This window comes from Anomaloglossus baeobatrachus, chromosome 4 (genome assembly GCF_048569485.1).
Source record: "Anomaloglossus baeobatrachus isolate aAnoBae1 chromosome 4, aAnoBae1.hap1, whole genome shotgun sequence".
Taxonomy (NCBI): Eukaryota; Metazoa; Chordata; class Amphibia; order Anura; family Aromobatidae; genus Anomaloglossus; species Anomaloglossus baeobatrachus.
The window spans coordinates 660,489,364-660,509,101 of record NC_134356.1 but is presented as its reverse complement, the minus strand read 5'-3'; the positions used below and the strand labels follow the sequence as shown (position 1 = coordinate 660,509,101).

The following is a 19,738-nucleotide window of genomic DNA, read 5'->3' as shown; positions in this document are numbered from 1 at the left end:
AACGCAGCGCCGACCCCCTCTGGACCGGGCGGCGCTGCCGTGACTTGTGGTGCGCCGGGGATCCGCCGTCCGCGCTTTTACGGCGGCGGCGGTTATAAATTTAGTCCCCGGCTTTTTGGGCCTAGGACGCCGGCAGCTCCGATTCGTTCCCGCCCCCACCCTGTCATTCAGGGTAGGGGAGAGACGCTGTTCGCTAGCAGCGACGAGGGCTGGAGCCTGATTTACATGCTCCAGCCCTCATACTAAGCACAGAGGGAAGCAGGCTTCCCGCTCTTGGTCAGGAACGCCCAGGGCCCGCCCCCCTTCTCTCTCAGGACGCCGGCAGCCATTACATGCATGTCTGGCTGGAGGAAGGACGCAAGGCTCTGGGAGACCTGGACTAGGGGCTATCTGGCGACCACACACCCGCTTTTTTAAGCGGGCGGTAAGCGATTTTTCTGTGCTGGTCCCTCTAGTGCCTCACGGTGTATCGGTGGACTGTGTAAGATATAGAAAGATTGTATTTTTTGCACTGTGAGGTCGCTTCTGGCTGCATATCCCAGATCGCTCTGTGGAAGCAGCAACATGTCATCCTCAAAACGCAAGGCTGCCAAGGCAAAAAGGGCTGTGTATACTGCGTGTGCTGCATGTGGGGCTCATCTACCAGCAGGCTCCGATGACCCCCATTGTGTGCAATGCTCCGACCCGGTGCTGCTTCGCCAGCCGGAGTCAGGAGAGGTAGTGACCCAGGCTGAGACGCTTGTAGGTTCTGCCCCGGTGACAGGGACAGACTTTGCAGTTTTTGCTGATAATATGTCTGTGGCTATGGCAAAAATCCTTGAAACCCTGCAATCTATGCATGGGGCTCAGTCTTTGGGCACGGCGAGGCCTCTGTCCTCAGGTCCCCCTCACTTGGAATGTATCCAGCCCACAGGGGGGTCCCCGGCTTCACAGGCCGAGGATTATGACTCAGATGATAGCCCCAGCCACCCTAAGCGAGCTCGCTGGGAAAGACCCTCGACGTCATCACACTGCTCAGGGTCTCAGCGCAATCAGTCTCCCTGTGATGTGTCTGATGAGAGTGATCAGGAATCCACTCCTGGAACCCCTCTCAACCTGGATACCCCTGATGGGGATGCCATGGTAAACGACCTTATCTCAGCCATCAATAGGCTGTTGGATATTTCTCCCCCAGCCCCTTCAGCAGAAGAGGCGGCTGCGGAGCAGGAGAAGTTTCGTTTCCTTTATCCCAAGCGTAAATTGAGTGCTTTGTTAGATCACTCTGACTTCAGAGAATCAATCCAGAAGCACGACGCTCACCCAGAAAGGCGTTTCTCTAAACGATCTAAAGATACGCGTTTCCCTTTCCCCCCTGAGGTGGTCAAGCGCTGGACACAGTGTCCAAAGGTAGACCCCCCGATTTCCAAACTTGCAGCTAGATCCATAGTTGCAGTGGAGGATGGCGCTTCACTTAAAGATGCCAATGACAGACAGATGGACCTTTGGTTAAAATCTGTCTATGAAGCTATCGGCGCGTCGTTTGCTCCGGCATTCGCAGCCGTATGGGCACTCCAGGCTATTTCAGCTGGCTTAGCAAAAGTGGATGCTATCATGCATCCAGCAGTGCCGCAAGTGGCGCACCTTACCACGCAGATGTCGGCGTTTGCGTCTTACGCTATCAATGCGGTCCTAGAATCTACCAGTCGCACCTCAATGGCGTCCGCCAATTCGGTAGTTTTGCGCAGAGCCTTGTGGTTAAAGGACTGGAAAGCAGATGCTGGTTCCAAAAAATGTTTAACCAGTTTGCCTTTGTCTAGAGATAGACTGTTTGGCGAGCCATTGGCTGACATCATTAAGCAGTCCAAGGGTAAAGACTCCTCTTTACCACAACCCAGAACAACCAAACCTCAGCAGAAAAAGTGGCAGCAGAGGTTTCAGTCCTTTCGAGGTTCGGGCAAGACACCATTTACCTCGTCCAAAGGGACTCAGAGGACGCAAAGAAACTCAGATTCGTGGCGGACTCACACGCGCCCCAAGAAAGCAAATGGAGGTACCGCTTCCAAAGCGGCTACCTCATGACTTCCAGCCCCCTCCCTCCGCATCGCCGGTCGGGGGCAGGCTCTCCCGCTTTTCCGGCATTTGGATGTCACAGGTCAAAGACCGGTGGGTGACGGACATTTTGTCTCGCGGGTACAGAATCGAGTTCAATTCTCGTCCTCCAGCTCGGTTCTTCAGAACCTCCCCACATCCAGACCGAGCAGATGCTCTGCTGCAGGCGGTGGACTCCCTAAAAGCGGAAGGAGTGGTGATCCCAGTCCCTCCTCAGGAACAAGGGCAAGGGTTTTACTCCAATCTCTTTGTGGTTCCAAAAAAGGACGGCTCGTTCCGTCCTGTTCTGGACCTAAAACGGCTCAACAAACATGTGCACGCCAGGAGGTTCCGGATGGAAACCCTCCGCTCTGTCATTGCCTCAATGTCCAGAGGAGACTTCCTTGCCTCAATAGACATCAAAGATGCTTATCTCCACGTGCCAATTGCTACAGAACATCAACGTTTTCTACGTTTTGTGATAGGAGACGACCATTTTCAGTTCGTAGCTCTTCCATTTGGTCTGGCGACAGCCCCACGGGTCTTCACCAAGGTCATGGCGGCGGTGGTAGCAGTCTTGCACTCTCAGGGACACTCGGTGATCCCTTACCTAGACGATTTATTGGTCAAGGCTCCCTCTCAGGAGGCATGTCAGCACAGCCTGAATGCTACGCTGGAGACTCTACAGTCTTTCGGATGGATCATCAACTTTCCAAAGTCGATCCTATCACCGACTCAGTCACTAACGTATCTTGGCATGGAGTTTCATACTCTAGCAGCGATAGTGAAGCTTCCGCTGAACAAGCAGCGGTCACTACAGACAGGGGTGCAATCTCTCCTGCAGGGCCAGTTGCATCCCTTGCGGCGCCTCATGCATTTCCTAGGGAAGATGGTGGCAGCCATGGAAGCAGTTCCCTTTGCGCAGTTTCATCTGCGCCCACTTCAATGGGACATTCTCCGCCAATGGGACGGGAAGTCAACGTCCCTGGACAGGAAAGTCTCGCTTTCCCAGACGGCCAAGGACTCTCTACAATGGTGGCTCCTTCCCACCTCATTATCTCAGGGAAGATCCTTCCTGCCCCCATCCTGGGCAGTAGTCACGACAGATGCGAGTCTGTCAGGGTGGGGAGCAGTGTTTCTCCACCACAGGGCTCAGGGGATGTGGACTCCGCAGGAGTCCACCCTTCAGATCAATGTTCTGGAGATCAGAGCAGTGTATCTTGCCCTACTAGCCTTCCAGCAGTGGCTGGAAGGAAAGCAGATCCGAATCCAATCGGACAACTCCACAGCGGTGGCATACATCAACCACCAAGGAGGGACGCGCAGTCGGCAAGCCTTCCAAGAAGTCCGGCGCATTCTGATGTGGGTGGAGGACAGAGCATCCACCATATCCGCGGTTCACATCCCAGGCGTAGAAAACTGGGAAGCAGACTTCCTCAGTCGCCAGGGCATGGACGCAGGGGAATGGTCCCTTCACCCGGACGTGTTTCAGGAAATCTGTCGCCGCTGGGGAGTACCGGACGTCGACCTAATGGCATCCCGGCACAACAACAAGGTCCCGGCATTCATGGCGAGGTCGCGCGATCAAAGAGCTCTGGCGGCAGACGCCTTGGTTCAAGATTGGTCGCAGTTTCAGCTCCCTTACGTGTTTCCGCCTCTGGCGCTCTTGCCCAGAGTGCTACGCAAGATCAGATCCGAGTGCAGCCGCATCATACTCGTCGCTCCAAACTGGCCGAGGAGGTCGTGGTATCCGGATCTGTGGCATCTCACGATCGGTCGACCGTGGTCACTGCCAGACCGACCAGACTTACTGTCCCAAGGGCCGTTTTTCCATCAGAATTCTGCGGCCCTGAACCTGACTGTGTGGCCATTGAGTCCTGGATCCTAGCATCTGCAGGATTATCTCAAGGAGTCGTTGCCACAATGAGACAAGCTAGAAAGTCGAATTCTGCTAAGATCTACCACAGAACGTGGAAGATTTTCTTATCCTGGTGCTCGGCTCAGGGAGTGTCTCCCTGGCCATTTGCATTACCCAAGTTTCTTTCCTTCCTGCAATCGGGGTTAGAAAAGGGCTTGTCGCTCAGCTCCCTTAAAGGGCAAGTTTCGGCACTATCCGTGTTTTTTCAGAAGCGTCTAGCACGTCTGTCTAAGGTGCGCACGTTCCTGCAGGGGGTCTGTCATATTGTGCCCCCGTACAAGCGGCCGTTAGATCCATGGGATCTGAACAGGGTACTAGTTGCTCTCCAGAAGCCGCCCTTCGAGCCTCTGAAGGAAGTTTCCTTTTCTCGGCTGTCGCAGAAAGTGGCGTTTCTTGTTGCGATCACATCGCTTCGGCGAGTGTCTGAGCTAGCAGCGCTGTCATCCAAGGCTCCCTTCCTGGTGTTCCACCAGGACAAGGTTGTGCTGCGCCCCATTCCGGAGTTTCTCCCTAAGGTCGTATCCTCTTTTCATCTTAATCAGGATATTTCCTTGCCTTCGTTTTGTCCTCATCCGGTTCACCGGTATGAAAAGGACTTACGTTTGCTAGATCTGGTGAGAGCACTCAGAATCTACATTTCCCGCACGGCGCCCATACGCCGTGCCGATGCACTTTTCGTCCTTGTCGCTGGTCCGCGCAAGGGGTTGCAGGCTTCTAAAGCCACCCTGGCTCGATGGATCAAAGAACCAATTCTAGAGGCCTACCGTTCTGCGGGGCTTCCGGTTCCTTCAGGGCTAAAAGCCCACTCAACCAGAGCCGTGGGTGCGTCCTGGGCATTACGTCACCAGGCTTCGGCTCAACAGGTGTGCCAGGCAGCTACCTGGTCCAGTCTGCACACTTTCACCAAGCATTATCAGGTGCATACCTATGCTTCGGCGGATGCCAGCTTAGGTAGAAGAGTCCTGCAGGCGGCAGTGACACCCCCGTAGGGGAGGGCTGTTTTGCAGCTCTAACATGAGGTATTTCTTTACCCACCCAGGGACAGCTTTTGGACGTCCCAATCGTCTGGGTCTCCCAATAGAGCGCTGAAGAAGAAGGGAATTTTGTTACTTACCGTAAATTCCTTTTCTTCTAGCTCTTATTGGGAGACCCAGCACCCGCCCTGTTGTCCTTCGGGATGTTTTTTTGTTGTTTGCGGGTACACATGTTGTTCATGTTGAACGGTTTTTCAGTTCTCCGATGTTATTCGGAGTTAATTTGTTTAAACCAGTTATTGGCTTCCTCCTTCTTGCTTTGGCACTAAAACTGGAGAACCCGTGATACCACGGGGGGGGTATAGCCAGAGGGGGAGGGGCCTTGCACTTTTAATGTAGTGCTTTGTGTGGCCTCCAGAGGGCAGTAGCTATACCCAATCGTCTGGGTCTCCCAATAAGAGCTAGAAGAAAAGGAATTTACGGTAAGTAACAAAATTCCCTTCTTTCTGACCGTGCAGCATTTCTTCCTCCTTTTAGGTCCTTCCTACCCAGTCCATACTTTTATTTTCGTTCAACTCGTTATTTTTTTTATTTTTTTACACAAAAATAATAACACCCCAAAATACCAGGTTTTATTTCAAAACTAGAGTTTTTTTTATTTTCAATATGAGATTTTTTTTCATTTGTTTTCAGACCTTACATCGTATCTGTGTTGACAATTTTCAAGCTTTTGTTTGTTTAAATGAACTTATTTTTGGGTTAAAAAAAAAACCAAAACCACTTTTGCAATAAGGTTTTATAAGAATTTTGTTTAGCTTTTACTATGCTTCACTTCTAAATTGGTAGTTGCAGAATGAGTTAACTGAGAGTATGTCAGAGAGCTCACTCTTTTCTCTTGAGCCTCTGTAGGCTGATTTTTTAACTCGTCTGCGTTGAGATAAAGTAAAAAATCAGCTCAGAGGAGGCTACAGGATCAGCTCACTGATGGTTTCTCAGTTAACTCATTCTGGAGCCAGCAACGTAAAGATAGAGCATAAAGCCATAGAAATTTTAATGAAACCCAATTGCAAAGTGATTTATAACCCAAAATAAATGCATTTAGGTTATAAAAGGCGTCACTGAAGGTGCGTATGTATTTTAAGAGACTGAAATCAGCTTTAACACTAAACCCAGAGCACACATCATTGTGATTTGTAGATGAAGGAGTCGTATCGTAAAATGCACGACAGTATCAAGTCCAAATCCACATTTCGAGATGTGTTGAAGCCTAGCAGGACAACATCAGCTGGAGGTGCACTCAGGAGGTCTCATCGTGATAAGAGTCATGTCCTGACTGACAACCAGATATCATGTAGTAGTCATCCACCAGAAACATCCTGCAGCATCGGATGACACTAAACCCGGGACACATTCAGTAACCGCTGTAGTGGTGGAGACGGACTATTTGTTGACGGTGAAGGCCTGCAGCCCGGTGATGGCTCGGCCCAGAATCAAGGCGTGGACGTCGTGAGTACCTGCACGGAAGGAGAATATTTAGTAAGATTGCGATTTCACCGCCCCGCCCCGCCGTGTGCATACCTTCATACGTGTTTACAGCCTCCAGGTTCATGACGTGCCGGATTATATGATATTCATCAGACACCCCGTTTCCTCCCAGCATATCCCGGGCCTGACGGGCGACGTCCAGAGCTTTGCCGCATGAATTCCTTTTCAGCAGAGAGATCATTTCTGGAGTGGCTCTACAAAGACGCGACACGGAGAAGAGTATTTACTACACAACCCTTGGGCCATCTGGTGGTGCCCGACTGTACCCAAAAACAGTGGTGTCCGATCAAACAAGGGAGACGAAGGGAATTTTGTTACTTACCGTAAATTCCTTTTCTTCTAGCTCCTATTGGGAGACCCAGACGATTGGGTGTATAGCTACTGCCTCCGGAGGCCACACAAAGCATTACACTAAAAAGTGTAAGGCCCCTCCCCTTCTGGCTATACACCCCCAGTGGGATCACTGGCTCACCAGTTTTAGTGCAAAAGCAAGAAGGAGGAAAGCTAATAACTGGTTTAAACAAATTCACTCCGAAGTAACATCGGAGAACTGAAAACCATTCAACATGAACAACATGTGGACCCGAAAAACCAACCCAAAAATCCCGAAGGACAACAGGGCGGGTGCTGGGTCTCCCAATAGGAGCTAGAAGAAAAGGAATTTACGGTAAGTAACAAAATTCCCTTCTTCTTCGGCGCTCCATTGGGAGACCCAGACGATTGGGACGTCCAAAAGCAGTCCCTGGGTGGGTAAAGAAATACCTCATGTTAGAGCTGCAAAGACAGCCCTCCCCTACGGGGAGGCAACTGCCGCCTGCAGGACTCTTCTACCTAGGCTGGCGTCCGCCGAAGCATAGGTATGCACCTGATAATGTTTGGTGACAGTGTGCAGACTCGACCAGGTAGCTGCCTGGCACACCTGTTGAGCCGTAGCCTGGTGTCGTAATGCCCGGGACGCACCCACGGCTCTGGTAGAATGGGCCTTCAGCCCTGATGGAACCGGAAGCTCAGCAGAACGGTAGGCTTCAAGAATTGGTTCCTTGATCCATCGAGCCAGGGTGGCTTTGGAAGCCTGCGACCCTTTGCGCTGACCAGCGACAAGTATAAAGAGTGCATCCGAGCGGCGCAGGGGCGCCGTGCGGGAAAAGTAGATTCTGAGCTCTCTCATCAGATCCAACAAATGCAAATCCAATTCATATCGATGAACTGGATGAGGACAAAAGGAAGGTAAGGAGATATCCTGACTGAGATGAAAGGGGGATACCACCTTAGGGAGAAACCCCGTAATCAGGCGCAGCACTACCTTGTCTTGGTGAAACACCAGGAAAGGAGCTTTGGATGACCGCGCTGCTAGCTCGGACACTCTCTGAAGAGACGTGACCGTTACTAAAAAAGCCACTTTCTGTGACAGTCGAGAAAGTGAAAAAAAAAACATCCCTCAGAGGCCCCAAGGGCGGCTCCTGGAGAGCCATAAGTACCCTGTGCAGATCCCATGGGTCTAACGGCCTCTTGTACGGAGGGAGAATGCGACCAACCCCCTGCAGGAACGTGCGTACCTGAGGAAGTCGTACTATGCGATTCTGAAAGAATACAGACAGCGCTGGGACTCGTCCGTTAAGGGAGCCGAGCGACAAACCTTTTCCCAAACCAGATTGCAGGAAGGAAGGAAAAGTAGGCAATGCAAATGTCCAGGGAGACACTCCCTGAGCAGAGCGCTAAGAGAAGAATATCCTCCACGTCTTGTGGTAGATCGTGGCAGACGTCAGCTTCCTAGCCCGTCTCATGGTGGCAATGACGACTTGAGACAATCCTGAAGACGCTAGGATCCCGGACTCGATGGCCACACAGTCAGGATCAGGGTCGTAGAATTCAGTGGAAAAAACGGCCCTTGGGACAGTAAGTCTGGCCGGTCTGAGGGTGCCCACGGTGGCCGACCGTGAGATGCCACAGATCCGGGAACCACGACCTCCTCGGCCAGTCTGGGACTACGAGGATGGCGCGGCGGCAAGCGGAGCTAAGCTTGCGTAGCACTCTGGGCAACAGTGCCAGAGGTGGAAACACATAGGGTAGCTGGAACTGCGACCAATCCTGAACTAAGGCGCCTGCCGCCAGAGCTCTTTGCTCGTGAGACCGCGCCATGAAAATTAGGTCGACGTCCGGCATCCCCCAGCGGCTACGGATTTCCTGACACCATTCTGGGTGCAGAGGCCATTCCCCTGCGTCCATACCCAGGCGACTGAGGAAGTCTACTTCCCAATTTCCCACGCCCGGGATGTGAACTGCGGATATGGTGGATGCTCTGTCCCCCACCCACATCAGAATCCGCCGGATTGCCAGGTAGGCTTGGCGATGCGTGTTCCGCCTTGGTGGGCGATGTCTGCCACCGCTGTGGAATTGTCCGACTGAATTCGGATCTGTTTTCCTTCCAGCCACTGCTGGAAGGCTTGCAGGGCAAGATACACTGCCCAGATTTCCAAAACATTGATCTGAAGGATGGACTCCATGACCGTCTGAGAAGGGAAACGTTCCTGTCTAGGAACGTCGACTCCCCAACCCATTGGCAAAGCATGTCCCATTGAAGTGGACGCAGATGAAACTGCGCGAAAGTGACTGCCTCTGCATGAGACGTCTTAAGGGGTGTGACTGGCCTTGAAGGAGAGACTGCACCCCCGTCTGTAGTGAACGCTGCTTGTCCAGCGGAAGCTTCACTACCGCTGAGAGAGTGTGAAACTCCATGCTCAGATATGTCGGCGATTGGGTCGGTGCCCGATGTAACCTTGAAAAGTTGATGATCCACCCGAAACTCTGGAGAGTCTCCAGCGCCACGTTCAGGCTGCGTTGGCATGCCTCTTGAGAGGGTGCCTTGACAAGTGGATCGTCCCAGTAAGGATCACAGAGTGACCCTGAGAGTGCAGGACTGCTCCCACTGCTGCCCTGAACTTGGTGAAAACCCGTAGGGCTGTCGCCAGACCGAAGGGCAGGGCTACGCACTGAAGATGCTCGTCTTCAATAACGAAAACGTAGCACACGCTGGTGCTCTGGAGCAATCGGCACGTGGAGATAGGCATCCTGATGTCTATTGATGCTAGGAAATCTCCTTGCGACATTGAGGCAATGACGGAGCGGAGGGTTACATCCGGAACCGCCTGGCCTTCACGTGCTTGGTGAGCAGTGTTAGGTCCAGAACGGAACGGAAAGAGCCACCCCTTTTTTGGCACCCCAATCAGATTGGAGGAAAAAACCGTGTCTTGTTCCTGAAGAGGAACAGGGATTACCACTTCTTCTGCCTGCAGAAGAGCAACGGTTCGGTGGGGGGAGGGGGGGAGAAGTGCTGAAGAATCGCGTCGGAGGACGAGAACAGAGTTCTATCCTGTACACGTGAGACAAAATGTCTCTCACCCACCGGTCTGTGACCTGTGGCAGTTAAATGTCCCCAAGCGGGAGATTCTGCCACCAACCGCGGATGCGGAAAGAGAGAGCTGACAGTCATGAGAAGACCGCCTTGGTAGCGGTTCCTCCTGCTGCCTTCCTTGGGCGTGATTGAGCCCGGCCGGAATCTGAGCCCCTCTGAGCCTTTTGAGCCCTTTTGGGCGAGGACAATTGGGACCTGCCCGAGCCTGGGAAGGACCAACCTCGACTGTCCCTCCAGGACAGCATTACTAGGGTAAGTCGCAATGCAGACATTGCGAGGTTAAGGACACCACCTGCGGCACAGATGTACATGTGCTCAAGACCAGCTGCGCAAGCGCAGCTGAAATAGGGTAGAGTGCCCATACGGCTGCGAATGCCGGAGCAACCGACACGCCGATAGCTTCACAGACAGACTTCAACCAGAGGTCCATCTGTCTGTCAATGGTATCTTTAAGTGAAGTCCCATCTTCACTGCAACTATGGATCTAGCCGCAAGTCTGGGGATTGGGGGATCCACCTTTGGACCCTGGGTCTAGCGCTTCACCACGTCAGGTGAAAGGGATAACGTGTATCCTTAAAACGTTTGGAGAAAACGCTTATCTGGTAAGCGTGGTGTTTCTGAACTGCTTCTCTGAAGTCAGCGCCAGAAAAAAACTCAATATACACTTGAGATACTGAAAGAGGGATTTATCCTGCTGTGAAGCTGACTCCTCCCCTGGAGGAGTTGAGGGAGAAATACCCAACTTTCCATTGATGGACGCTATAAGATTATTCACTATAGCGTCACCATCCGGTGCATCCGGATTGAGAGCGGTCTCAAGATCAGAGTCTTGAACAGCTACGTCTGCCTCATGATACAGAGAGTACCCCTGTGGTGACCCTGACCAGTGATGAAGTCGAGGGCCATTCCCATGGAGCTCGCTTAGGCCGTCTGGGACTGTCGTCCGTGTCAGAGCCTGCACCCTGGGATGCATGGGACCCCCCTGGAACCCTGATTTATTCCCAATCAGGGTGGCCAGGGGCATTGAATCAACCTTGGCCAAGGTCTATCTGGACTGCAAAGTCTGTAAGACATTAGTCATAATCACAGACAATAACGCAGCGGAAACTGCAACTCTATCCCTGTCCATGGACAGGGATCACAGGTGGTCTTTTGGCTACCTGTAGCGGAGACCCCGGTTGAGCAATTGCACATACTGGGGGCCCTGGAACCGTATCACATGCAGTACAAGCAGCATAGAAAGCCTGTGCCTTGGCACCCCTGCTTTTTTGCTGTTGTTGTCTAGCCATCTAGGAGCATTAGCTAAGAATAGCGACCTTACAGTGAATGCATACAAGCATGAAGTACAAATAAACACTTCAGCACATGTAGTACAAGCAGCCTAGAAAGCCTGTGCCTTGGCACCTTTGCTTTTCTGCTGCTGTTGTCTAGTTATTCAGGAGCATTAGCGAAGAATAGCTACATACAGTGAATGTATAGCATACAAGCATGAAAATAAACACTGTAGCACATGCAATCCAAGCAGCATTGAAAGCTTGTGCCTTGGCACCCTTGCTTTTCTGCTGCTGTTGTCAAGTTATCCAGGAGCATTAGCCAAGAATAGCGACATACAGTGAATGTATAGCATACAAACATGAAAATAAACACTGCAGCACATGCACTTCAAGCAGCATTGAAAGCTTGTGCCTTAGCACCCTTCTGCCGCTGGCTAGCCATCTAGGCGGGTAGACAGCCAAGAATAGCCATTACAGTGCCATGTATAGTCTGTGCTTCAGCACCGCTGCTTTTTAGCTGCTGTTTCTAGGCCTGCATCCTGAATAGCGACTTTACAAAAAGTACAGCAGGACACTTCGGCATTAGTGGGTCAGCACTGCAGCTGCCGCTTACCGCCCGCACAAAAGCAGGTGTGTGGCGCCTCCTGTGACTGCTAGCTCAGCGCTTGTCTCCGTTTTCCCGCTCTGCGTGCCGGAATGGCTGCCGGCGTCCAGAGACGAGGGGCGGGCCGAGGGCGTGCCCGAGACAAGAGCGGGAACCCGGCGTCCCACTGAGTCTAGTGAAGGGGGCTGGAGAATGCAAAGCAGACTCCAGCTCCCTGCGCTGACTTACTGTACAGCGTCCCGCCCCTTCCCTGACTGGCAGGGCTGGGGGCGGGAACGAAAGGAAAACTAGGCCGCAAAGCCGGGGACTCGAGTAATAAGCGCGGCCGTCCTATGTGCACGGCCGGCGCGGAAGTCCCCGGCGCACCACAAGTCCCAGCCGCGCCACAGTGTAAAACACCCAGCAGCGGCCGGCGCGGCCGTTCCCAATACATAAATTCACTCAGCAAAGCTGCAGTGAATAATAGCACGAGCGCTCCGCGCTGTTGTCCCCGGCGCACTAGCACTCCCAGCAATGCTGGTGCGTGTGTGCGCGATGTGTACGGGGACACAGAGTACCTTAATGTCGCAGGGCCCTGTCCCTGAGGATACTCAGCTCCGCATCCAGCAGGTTCTCTGGGTCTGTGGATGGAGCCCGGTCTCAGTGCCTGGAGACCGGTAAGATCCCACTTCACCAGAGCCCTCAGGGGGATGGGGAAGGAAAGCAGCATGTGGGCTCCAGCCTCCGTACCAGCAATAGGTACCTCAACCTTACAAACCGCAAGTGGGGTGAGAAGGGAGCATGCTGGGGGCCCTATATGGGCCCACTTTTCTTCCATCCGACATAGTCAGCAGCTGCTGCTGACTAAACAGTGGAGCTATTGCATGGATGTCTGACCTCCTTCGCACAAAGCAGAAAACTGGTGAGCCAGTGATCCCACTGGGGGTGTATAGCCAGAAGGGGAGGGGCCTTACACTTTTTAGTGTAATGCTTTGTGTGGCCTCCGGAGGCAGTAGCTATACACCCAATCGTCTGGGTCTCCCAATGGAGCGCCGAAGAAAATGGGCCTTCTATCCTCGAGACACCCAAGAAAATGGAAATGCAAGAATTTTATCATTCAGTAACGGGACGAATGTTGAGGCACCACTGCCCCCTCCCCCAGTTCATCCAAATTAATGTCTCCCCTTGTCACTGTCCACAATATAGGAAGGATTGACCCACAACCTACTTGTCCTCATCCTTCAGGCGCCCCAGCTGCAGACACGCCTGCAGGCCGATGGTGATTTCCGTCAGCATATCTGCCATCTTCTTCTGTATCAGCTGGTTCCTGGCAAGTGGCACACCGAACTGAATCCTGTGAGAACAATTTATCATCATTTATAGCCCCAGGATGTGCCATACAACTCGCTCTATGGTGACACCAACCACGGACGCAAGTACCAACATCAATACATATCTCATGTGTGCCAGTTGTGTTCTCAGTGCCACAGTACATTACATACCTATCCAATGTATACTGCCGTGCTGTATGGAAGCAAAACTCTGCCGCACCCAGGGCACCCCAAGATATTCCATAACGGGCATTGTTCAGACATCCAAAGGGACCCTGCAAAAGAAGCATTATTATATAAACTGTAATAGGAGGACATACAAGGGGGATATATGAAGTAATAGGGGAAGATATATGGAGTAATAGGAGGAGATATAGAGAGGATATATGGAGTAATAGGAGGGGATATAGGGTAATAGGAGGGGATATAGGGAGGATATATGGAGTAATAAGAGGAGATATAGGGAGGATATACAGAGTAATAAGAGGAGATATAGGGGAGGATATATGGAGTAATAGGAGGATATATAGGGAGGATATATAGAGTAATAAAAGGAGATATAGGGAGGATATATGGAGTAATAGGAGGGGATATAGGGAGGATATATGGAGTAATAGGAGGAGATATAGGGAGGATATAGGGAGTAATAGGAGATATAGGGGAGGATATATGGAGTAATAGGAGATATAGAGAGGATATATGGAGTAATAAGAAGGGATATAGGGAGGATATATGGAGTAATAGGAGGAGATATAGGGGGATATATGGAGTAATAAGAAGTGATATAGGGAGGATATATGGAGTAATAGGAGGAGATATAGGAAGGGTATATGGAGTAATAGGAGGATATACAGGGAGGATATATGGAGTAATAGGAGGAGATATAGGGAGGATATATGGAATAATAGGAGGAGATATAGGGGGATATATGGAGTAATAGGAGGAGATAAAGGGGGATATATGGAGTAATAGGAGGAGATATAGGGAGGATATATGGAGTAATAGGAGGATATATAGGGAGGATATATGGAGTAATAGGAGGATATATAGGGGGATATATGGAGTAATAGGAGGAGATATAGGGGGATATATGGAGTAATAGGAGGATATATAAGGGAGGATATAAGGAGTAATAGGAGGATATATAGAGAGGATATATGGGAGTAATAGGAGGAGATATAGGGGGATATATGGAGTAATAGGAGGAGATATAGGGGGGATATACGGAGTACTAGGAGGAGATATAGTGGAGGATATACGGAGTAATAGGAGGAGATATAGGGAGGATATATGGAGTAATAGGAGGAGATATAAGGGAGGATATAAGGAGTAATAGGAGGAGATATAGGGAGGATATATGGAGTGATAGGAGGAGATATAGCGGAGGATATATGGAGTAATAGGAGGAGATATAGCGGAGGATATACGGAGTAATAGGAGGATATATAAGGAGGATATATGGAGTAATAGGAGCAGATATAGCGGAGGATATACGGAGTAATAGGAGGAGATATAGGGGGATATATGGAGTAATAGGAGGAGATATAGGGAGGATATATGGAGTAATAGGAGGAGATATAGGGAGGATATATGGAGTAATAGGAGGAGATATAGGGAGGATATACGGAGTAATAGGAGCAGATATAGCTGAGGATATACGGAGTAATAGGAGGAGATATGGGGAGGATATATGGAGTAATAGGAGGAGATATAGGGAGGATATATGGAGTAATAGGAGGAGATATAGGGAGGATATATGGAGTAATAGGAGGAGATATAGGGAGGATATACGGAGTAATAGGAGGAGATATAGGGGAGGATATATGGAGTAATAGGAGGAGATATAGGGGAGGATATATGGAGTAATAGGAGGAGATATAGCTGAGGATATACAGCGTAATAGGGGGAGATATAGGCAGGATATATGGAGTAATAGTAGGAGATATAGCTGAGGATATACGGAGTAATAGGGGGAGATATAGGGGGATATATGGAGTAATAGGAGGAGATATAGGGGGATATATGGAGTAATAGGAGGAGATATAGGGGGATATATGGAGTAATAGGAGGAGATATAGGGAGGATATATGGAGTAATAGGAGGAGATATAGGGGGATATATGGAGTAATAGGAGGAGATATAGGGGGATATAAGGAGTAATAGGAGGATATATAGGGAGGATATATGGAGTAATAGGAGGAGATATAGGGGGATATATGGAGTAATAGGAGGAGATATAGGGGGGATATACGGAGTAATAGGAGGAGATATAGGGAGGATATATGGAGTAATAGGAGGAGATATAAGGGAGGATATAAGGAGTAATAGGAGGAGATATAGGGAGGATATACGGAGTATTAGGGGGAGATATAGGGGGGATATACGGAGTAATAGGAGGAGATATAGCGGAGGAAATACGGAGTAATAGGAGGAGATATAGGGAGGATATATGGAGTAATAGGAGGAGATATAGCGGAGGATATATGGAGTAATAGGAGGAGATATAGCGGAGGATATACGGAGTAATAGGAGGATATATAAGGAGGATATATGGAGTAATAGGAGCAGATATAGCGGAGGATATACGGAGTAATAGGAGGAGATATAGGGGGATATATGGAGTAATAGGAGGAGATATAGGGAGGATATATGGAGTAATAGGAGGAGATATAGGGAGGATATATGGAGTAATAGGAGGAGATATAGGGAGGATATACGGAGTAATAGGAGGATATATAAGGAGGATATATGGAGTAATAGGAGCAGATATAGCGGAGGATATACGGAGTAATAGGAGGAGATATAGGGGGATATATGGAGTAATAGGAGGAGATATAGGGAGGATATATGGAGTAATAGGAGGAGATATGGGGAGGATATACGGAGTAATAGGAGCAGATATAGCGGAGGATATACGGAGTAATAGGAGGAGATATAGCGGAGGATATACGGAGTAATAGGAGGAGATATAGGGAGGATATATGGAGTAATAGGAGGAGATATAGGGAGGATATACGGAGTAATAGGAGGAGATATAGGGAGGATATATGGAGTAATAGGAGGAGATATAGGGAGGACATACGGAGTAATAGGAGGAGATATAGGGAGGATATACGGAGTAATAGGAGGAGATATAGCGGAGGATATACGGAGTAATAGGAGGAGATATAGGAGGATATATGGAGTAATAGGAGATATAGGGGAGGATATATGGAGTAATAGGAGGAGATATAGGGAGGATATACGGAGTAATAGGAGGATATACGGAGTAATAGGAGATATAGGGGAGGATATATGGAGTAATAGGAGGAGATATAGGAGGATATATGGAGTAATAGGAGATATAGGGGAGGATATATGGAGTAATAGGAGGAGATATAGGGAGGATATATGGAGTAATAGGAGGAGATATAGGGAGGATATATGGAGTAACAGGAGGAGATATAGCGGAGGATATACGGAGTAATAGGAGGATATATAAGGAGGATATATGGAGTAATAGGAGCAGATATAGCTGAGGATATATGGAGTAATAGGAGGAGATATAGGGAGGATATACGGAGTAATAGGAGGATATATAAGGAGGATATATGGAGTAATAGGAGGAGATATAGGGAGGATATATGGAGTAATAGGAGGAGATATGGGGAGGATATATGGAGTAATAGGAGGAGATATAGGGAGGATATATGGAGTAATAGGAGGAGATATGGGGAGGATATATGGAGTAATAGGAGGAGATATAGGGAGGATATATGGAGTAATAGGAGGAGATATAGGGAGGATATATGGAGTAATAGGAGGAGATATAGGGAGGATATATGGAGTAATAGGAGGAGATATAGGGAGGATATATGGAGTAATAGGAGGAGATATGGGGAGGATATATGGAGTAATAGGAGGAGATATAGGGAGGATATATGGAGTAATAGGAGGAGATATAGGGAGGATATATGGAGTAATAGGAGGAGATATGGGGAGGATATATGGAGTAATAGGAGGAGATATAGGGAGGATATATGGAGTAATAGGAGGAGATATAGGGAGGATATATGGAGTAATAGGAGGAGATATAGGGAGGATATATGGAGTAATAGGAGGAGATATAGGGAGGATATATGGAGTAATAGGAGGAGATATAGGGAGGGTATATGGAGTAATAGGAGGATATATAAAGGAGGATATATGGAGTAATAGGAGCAGATATAGCTGAGGATATATGGAGTAATAGGAGGAGATATAGGGAGGATATATGGAGTAATAGGAGGATATATAAGGAGGATATATGGAGTAATAGGAGCAGATATAGCTGAGGATATATGGAGTAATAGGAGAAGATATAGGGAGGATATATGGAGTAATAGGAGGAGATATAGGGAGGATATATGGAGTAATAGGAGGGGATATAGGGATGATATATGGAGTAATAGGAGGAGATACAGGGAGGATATATGGAGTAATAGGAGGGGATATAGGGAGGATATATGGAGTAATAGGAGGAGATATAGGGAGGATATATGGAGTAATAGGAGGAGATATAGGGAGGATATATGGAGTAACAGGAGGAGATATAGCGGAGGATATACGGAGTAATAGGAGGAGATATGGGGAGGATATACGGAGTAATAGGAGGAGATATGGGGAGGATATATGGAGTAATAGGAGGAGATATAGGGGGATATATGGAGTAATAGGAGGAGATATAGGGAGGATATATGGAGTAATAGGAGGAGATATAGGGGGATATATGGAGTAATAGGAGGAGATATAGGAGGATATACGGAGTAATAGGAGGAGATATAGGAGGATATACGGAGTGCTCTCTCACCCCCATGCCTGACACATTGGGCAGGAGGTTTTCCTCTGGTATTTCTACATCTTCCATTAGGATCATGCCAGTGGCAGACGCCCGCAGTGAGAACTTCCCCTCTATTTTCGGGGTGGACAGGCCTTTGGTTCCTCTCTCTATCAGAAAACCCCGCACTCTGCCATCTTCACACACAGCCCAGACCACGCACAGGTCAGCGATGGGGGAGTTGGTGATCCTGTGGAAATAACAGTATCCTGGAACATGGTGTACGAGGACACTACAAACGCAGCACTCCTGAGGGATCACTACTGGTCACATGTGTGGTGCTATTTGCTGCGGGGCCATACACTGCCTCATTACCACAGAGCAGCGGAGGTTGTGATGTGAACGTCATACCAGGTCTTGGATCCATTCAGTGTGTAGGTTTTGCTGCTTGGGTTGTAGCGAGCCCTGGTCTCCATCCCACCAGGGTCACTGCCGTGGTTCGGTTCTGTGAGACCGAAACATCCCAGCAACTCCCCTCTCGCTGCAACGAGAAGGTCACTTTATAAAGGATGTAAAAGGAACAGCTACTACTGCCCAAGATGGCACCCACCAACGACACAGACACTGCTACACCAAAAGACACCTACAGCGCAGACACTGCTACACCATGAAGACACCTACAGCACAGACACTGCTACACCATAAAAGACACCTACAGCACAGACACTGCTACACCATAAAAGACACCTACAGCACAAACACTGCTACACCATAAAAGACACCTACAGCACAGACACTGCTACACCATAAAAGACACCTACAGCGCAGACACTGCTACACCATAAAACACCTACAGCACAGACACTGCTACACCATAAAACACCTACAGCACAAACACTGCTACACCATAAAAGACACCTACAGCACAGACACTGCTACACCATAAAAGACACCTACAGCACAAACACTGCTACACCATAAAAGACACCTACAGCACAGACACTGCTACACCATAAAAGACACCTACAGCGCAGACACTGCTACACCATAAAAGACACCTACAGCACAAACACTGCTACACCATAAAAGACACCTACAGCACAGACACTGCTACACCATAAAAGACACCTACAGCGCAGACACTGCTACACCATAAAACACCTACAGCACAGACACTGCTACACCATAAAACACCTACAGCACAAACACTGCTACACCATAAAAGACACCTACAGCACAGACACTGCTACACCATAAAAGACACCTACAGCACAAACACTGCTACACCATAAAAGACACCTACAGCACAGACACTGCTACACCACAAAAGACACCTACAGCACAGACACTGCTACACCATAAAAGACACCTACAGCACAGACACTGCTACACCATAAAAGACACCTACAGCACAAACACTGCTACACCATAAAAGACACCTACAGCACAGACACTGCTACACCATAAAAGACACCTACAGCGCAGACACTGCTACACCATAAAACACCTACAGCACAGACACTGCTACACCATAAAACACCTACAGCACAAACACCTACAGCACAGACACTGCTACACCATAAAGAAGGGAATTTTGTTACTTACCGTAAATTCCTTTTCTTCTAGCTCTTATTGGGAGACCCAGACGATTGGGGTATAGCTACTGCCCTCTGGAGGCCACACAAAGCACTACATCAAAAGTGCAAGGCCCCTCCTCCTCTGGCTATACCCCCCCCCGTGGTATCACGGGTTCTCCAGTTTTAGTGCCAAAGCAAGAAGGAGGAAGCCAATAACTGGTTTAAACAAATTAACTCCGAATAACATCGGAGAACTGAAAAA

At 49.3% G+C, this 19,738-nt stretch overlaps 1 protein-coding gene across 1 annotated transcript in view; it reads right to left on the bottom strand.

Annotated features, from left to right (window-relative positions):
- Positions 1-5,589: 5,589 nt before the first annotated feature.
- GCDH (glutaryl-CoA dehydrogenase) overlaps positions 5,590-19,738 on the bottom strand; it is a 28,617-nt gene continuing 14,468 nt past the window's right edge. The window contains exons 7-12 of the mRNA XM_075346547.1: positions 18,311-18,440; positions 17,933-18,149; positions 13,276-13,379; positions 13,002-13,127; positions 6,538-6,698; positions 5,590-6,473 (exon numbers count right to left, since the gene is read on the bottom strand). Of these exons, the coding sequence (XP_075202662.1) occupies positions 6,400-6,473; positions 6,538-6,698; positions 13,002-13,127; positions 13,276-13,379; positions 17,933-18,149; positions 18,311-18,440 (812 nt within the window). The 3' untranslated portion in view covers positions 5,590-6,399. The remainder of the gene's footprint in view (positions 6,474-6,537; positions 6,699-13,001; positions 13,128-13,275; positions 13,380-17,932; positions 18,150-18,310; positions 18,441-19,738) is intronic.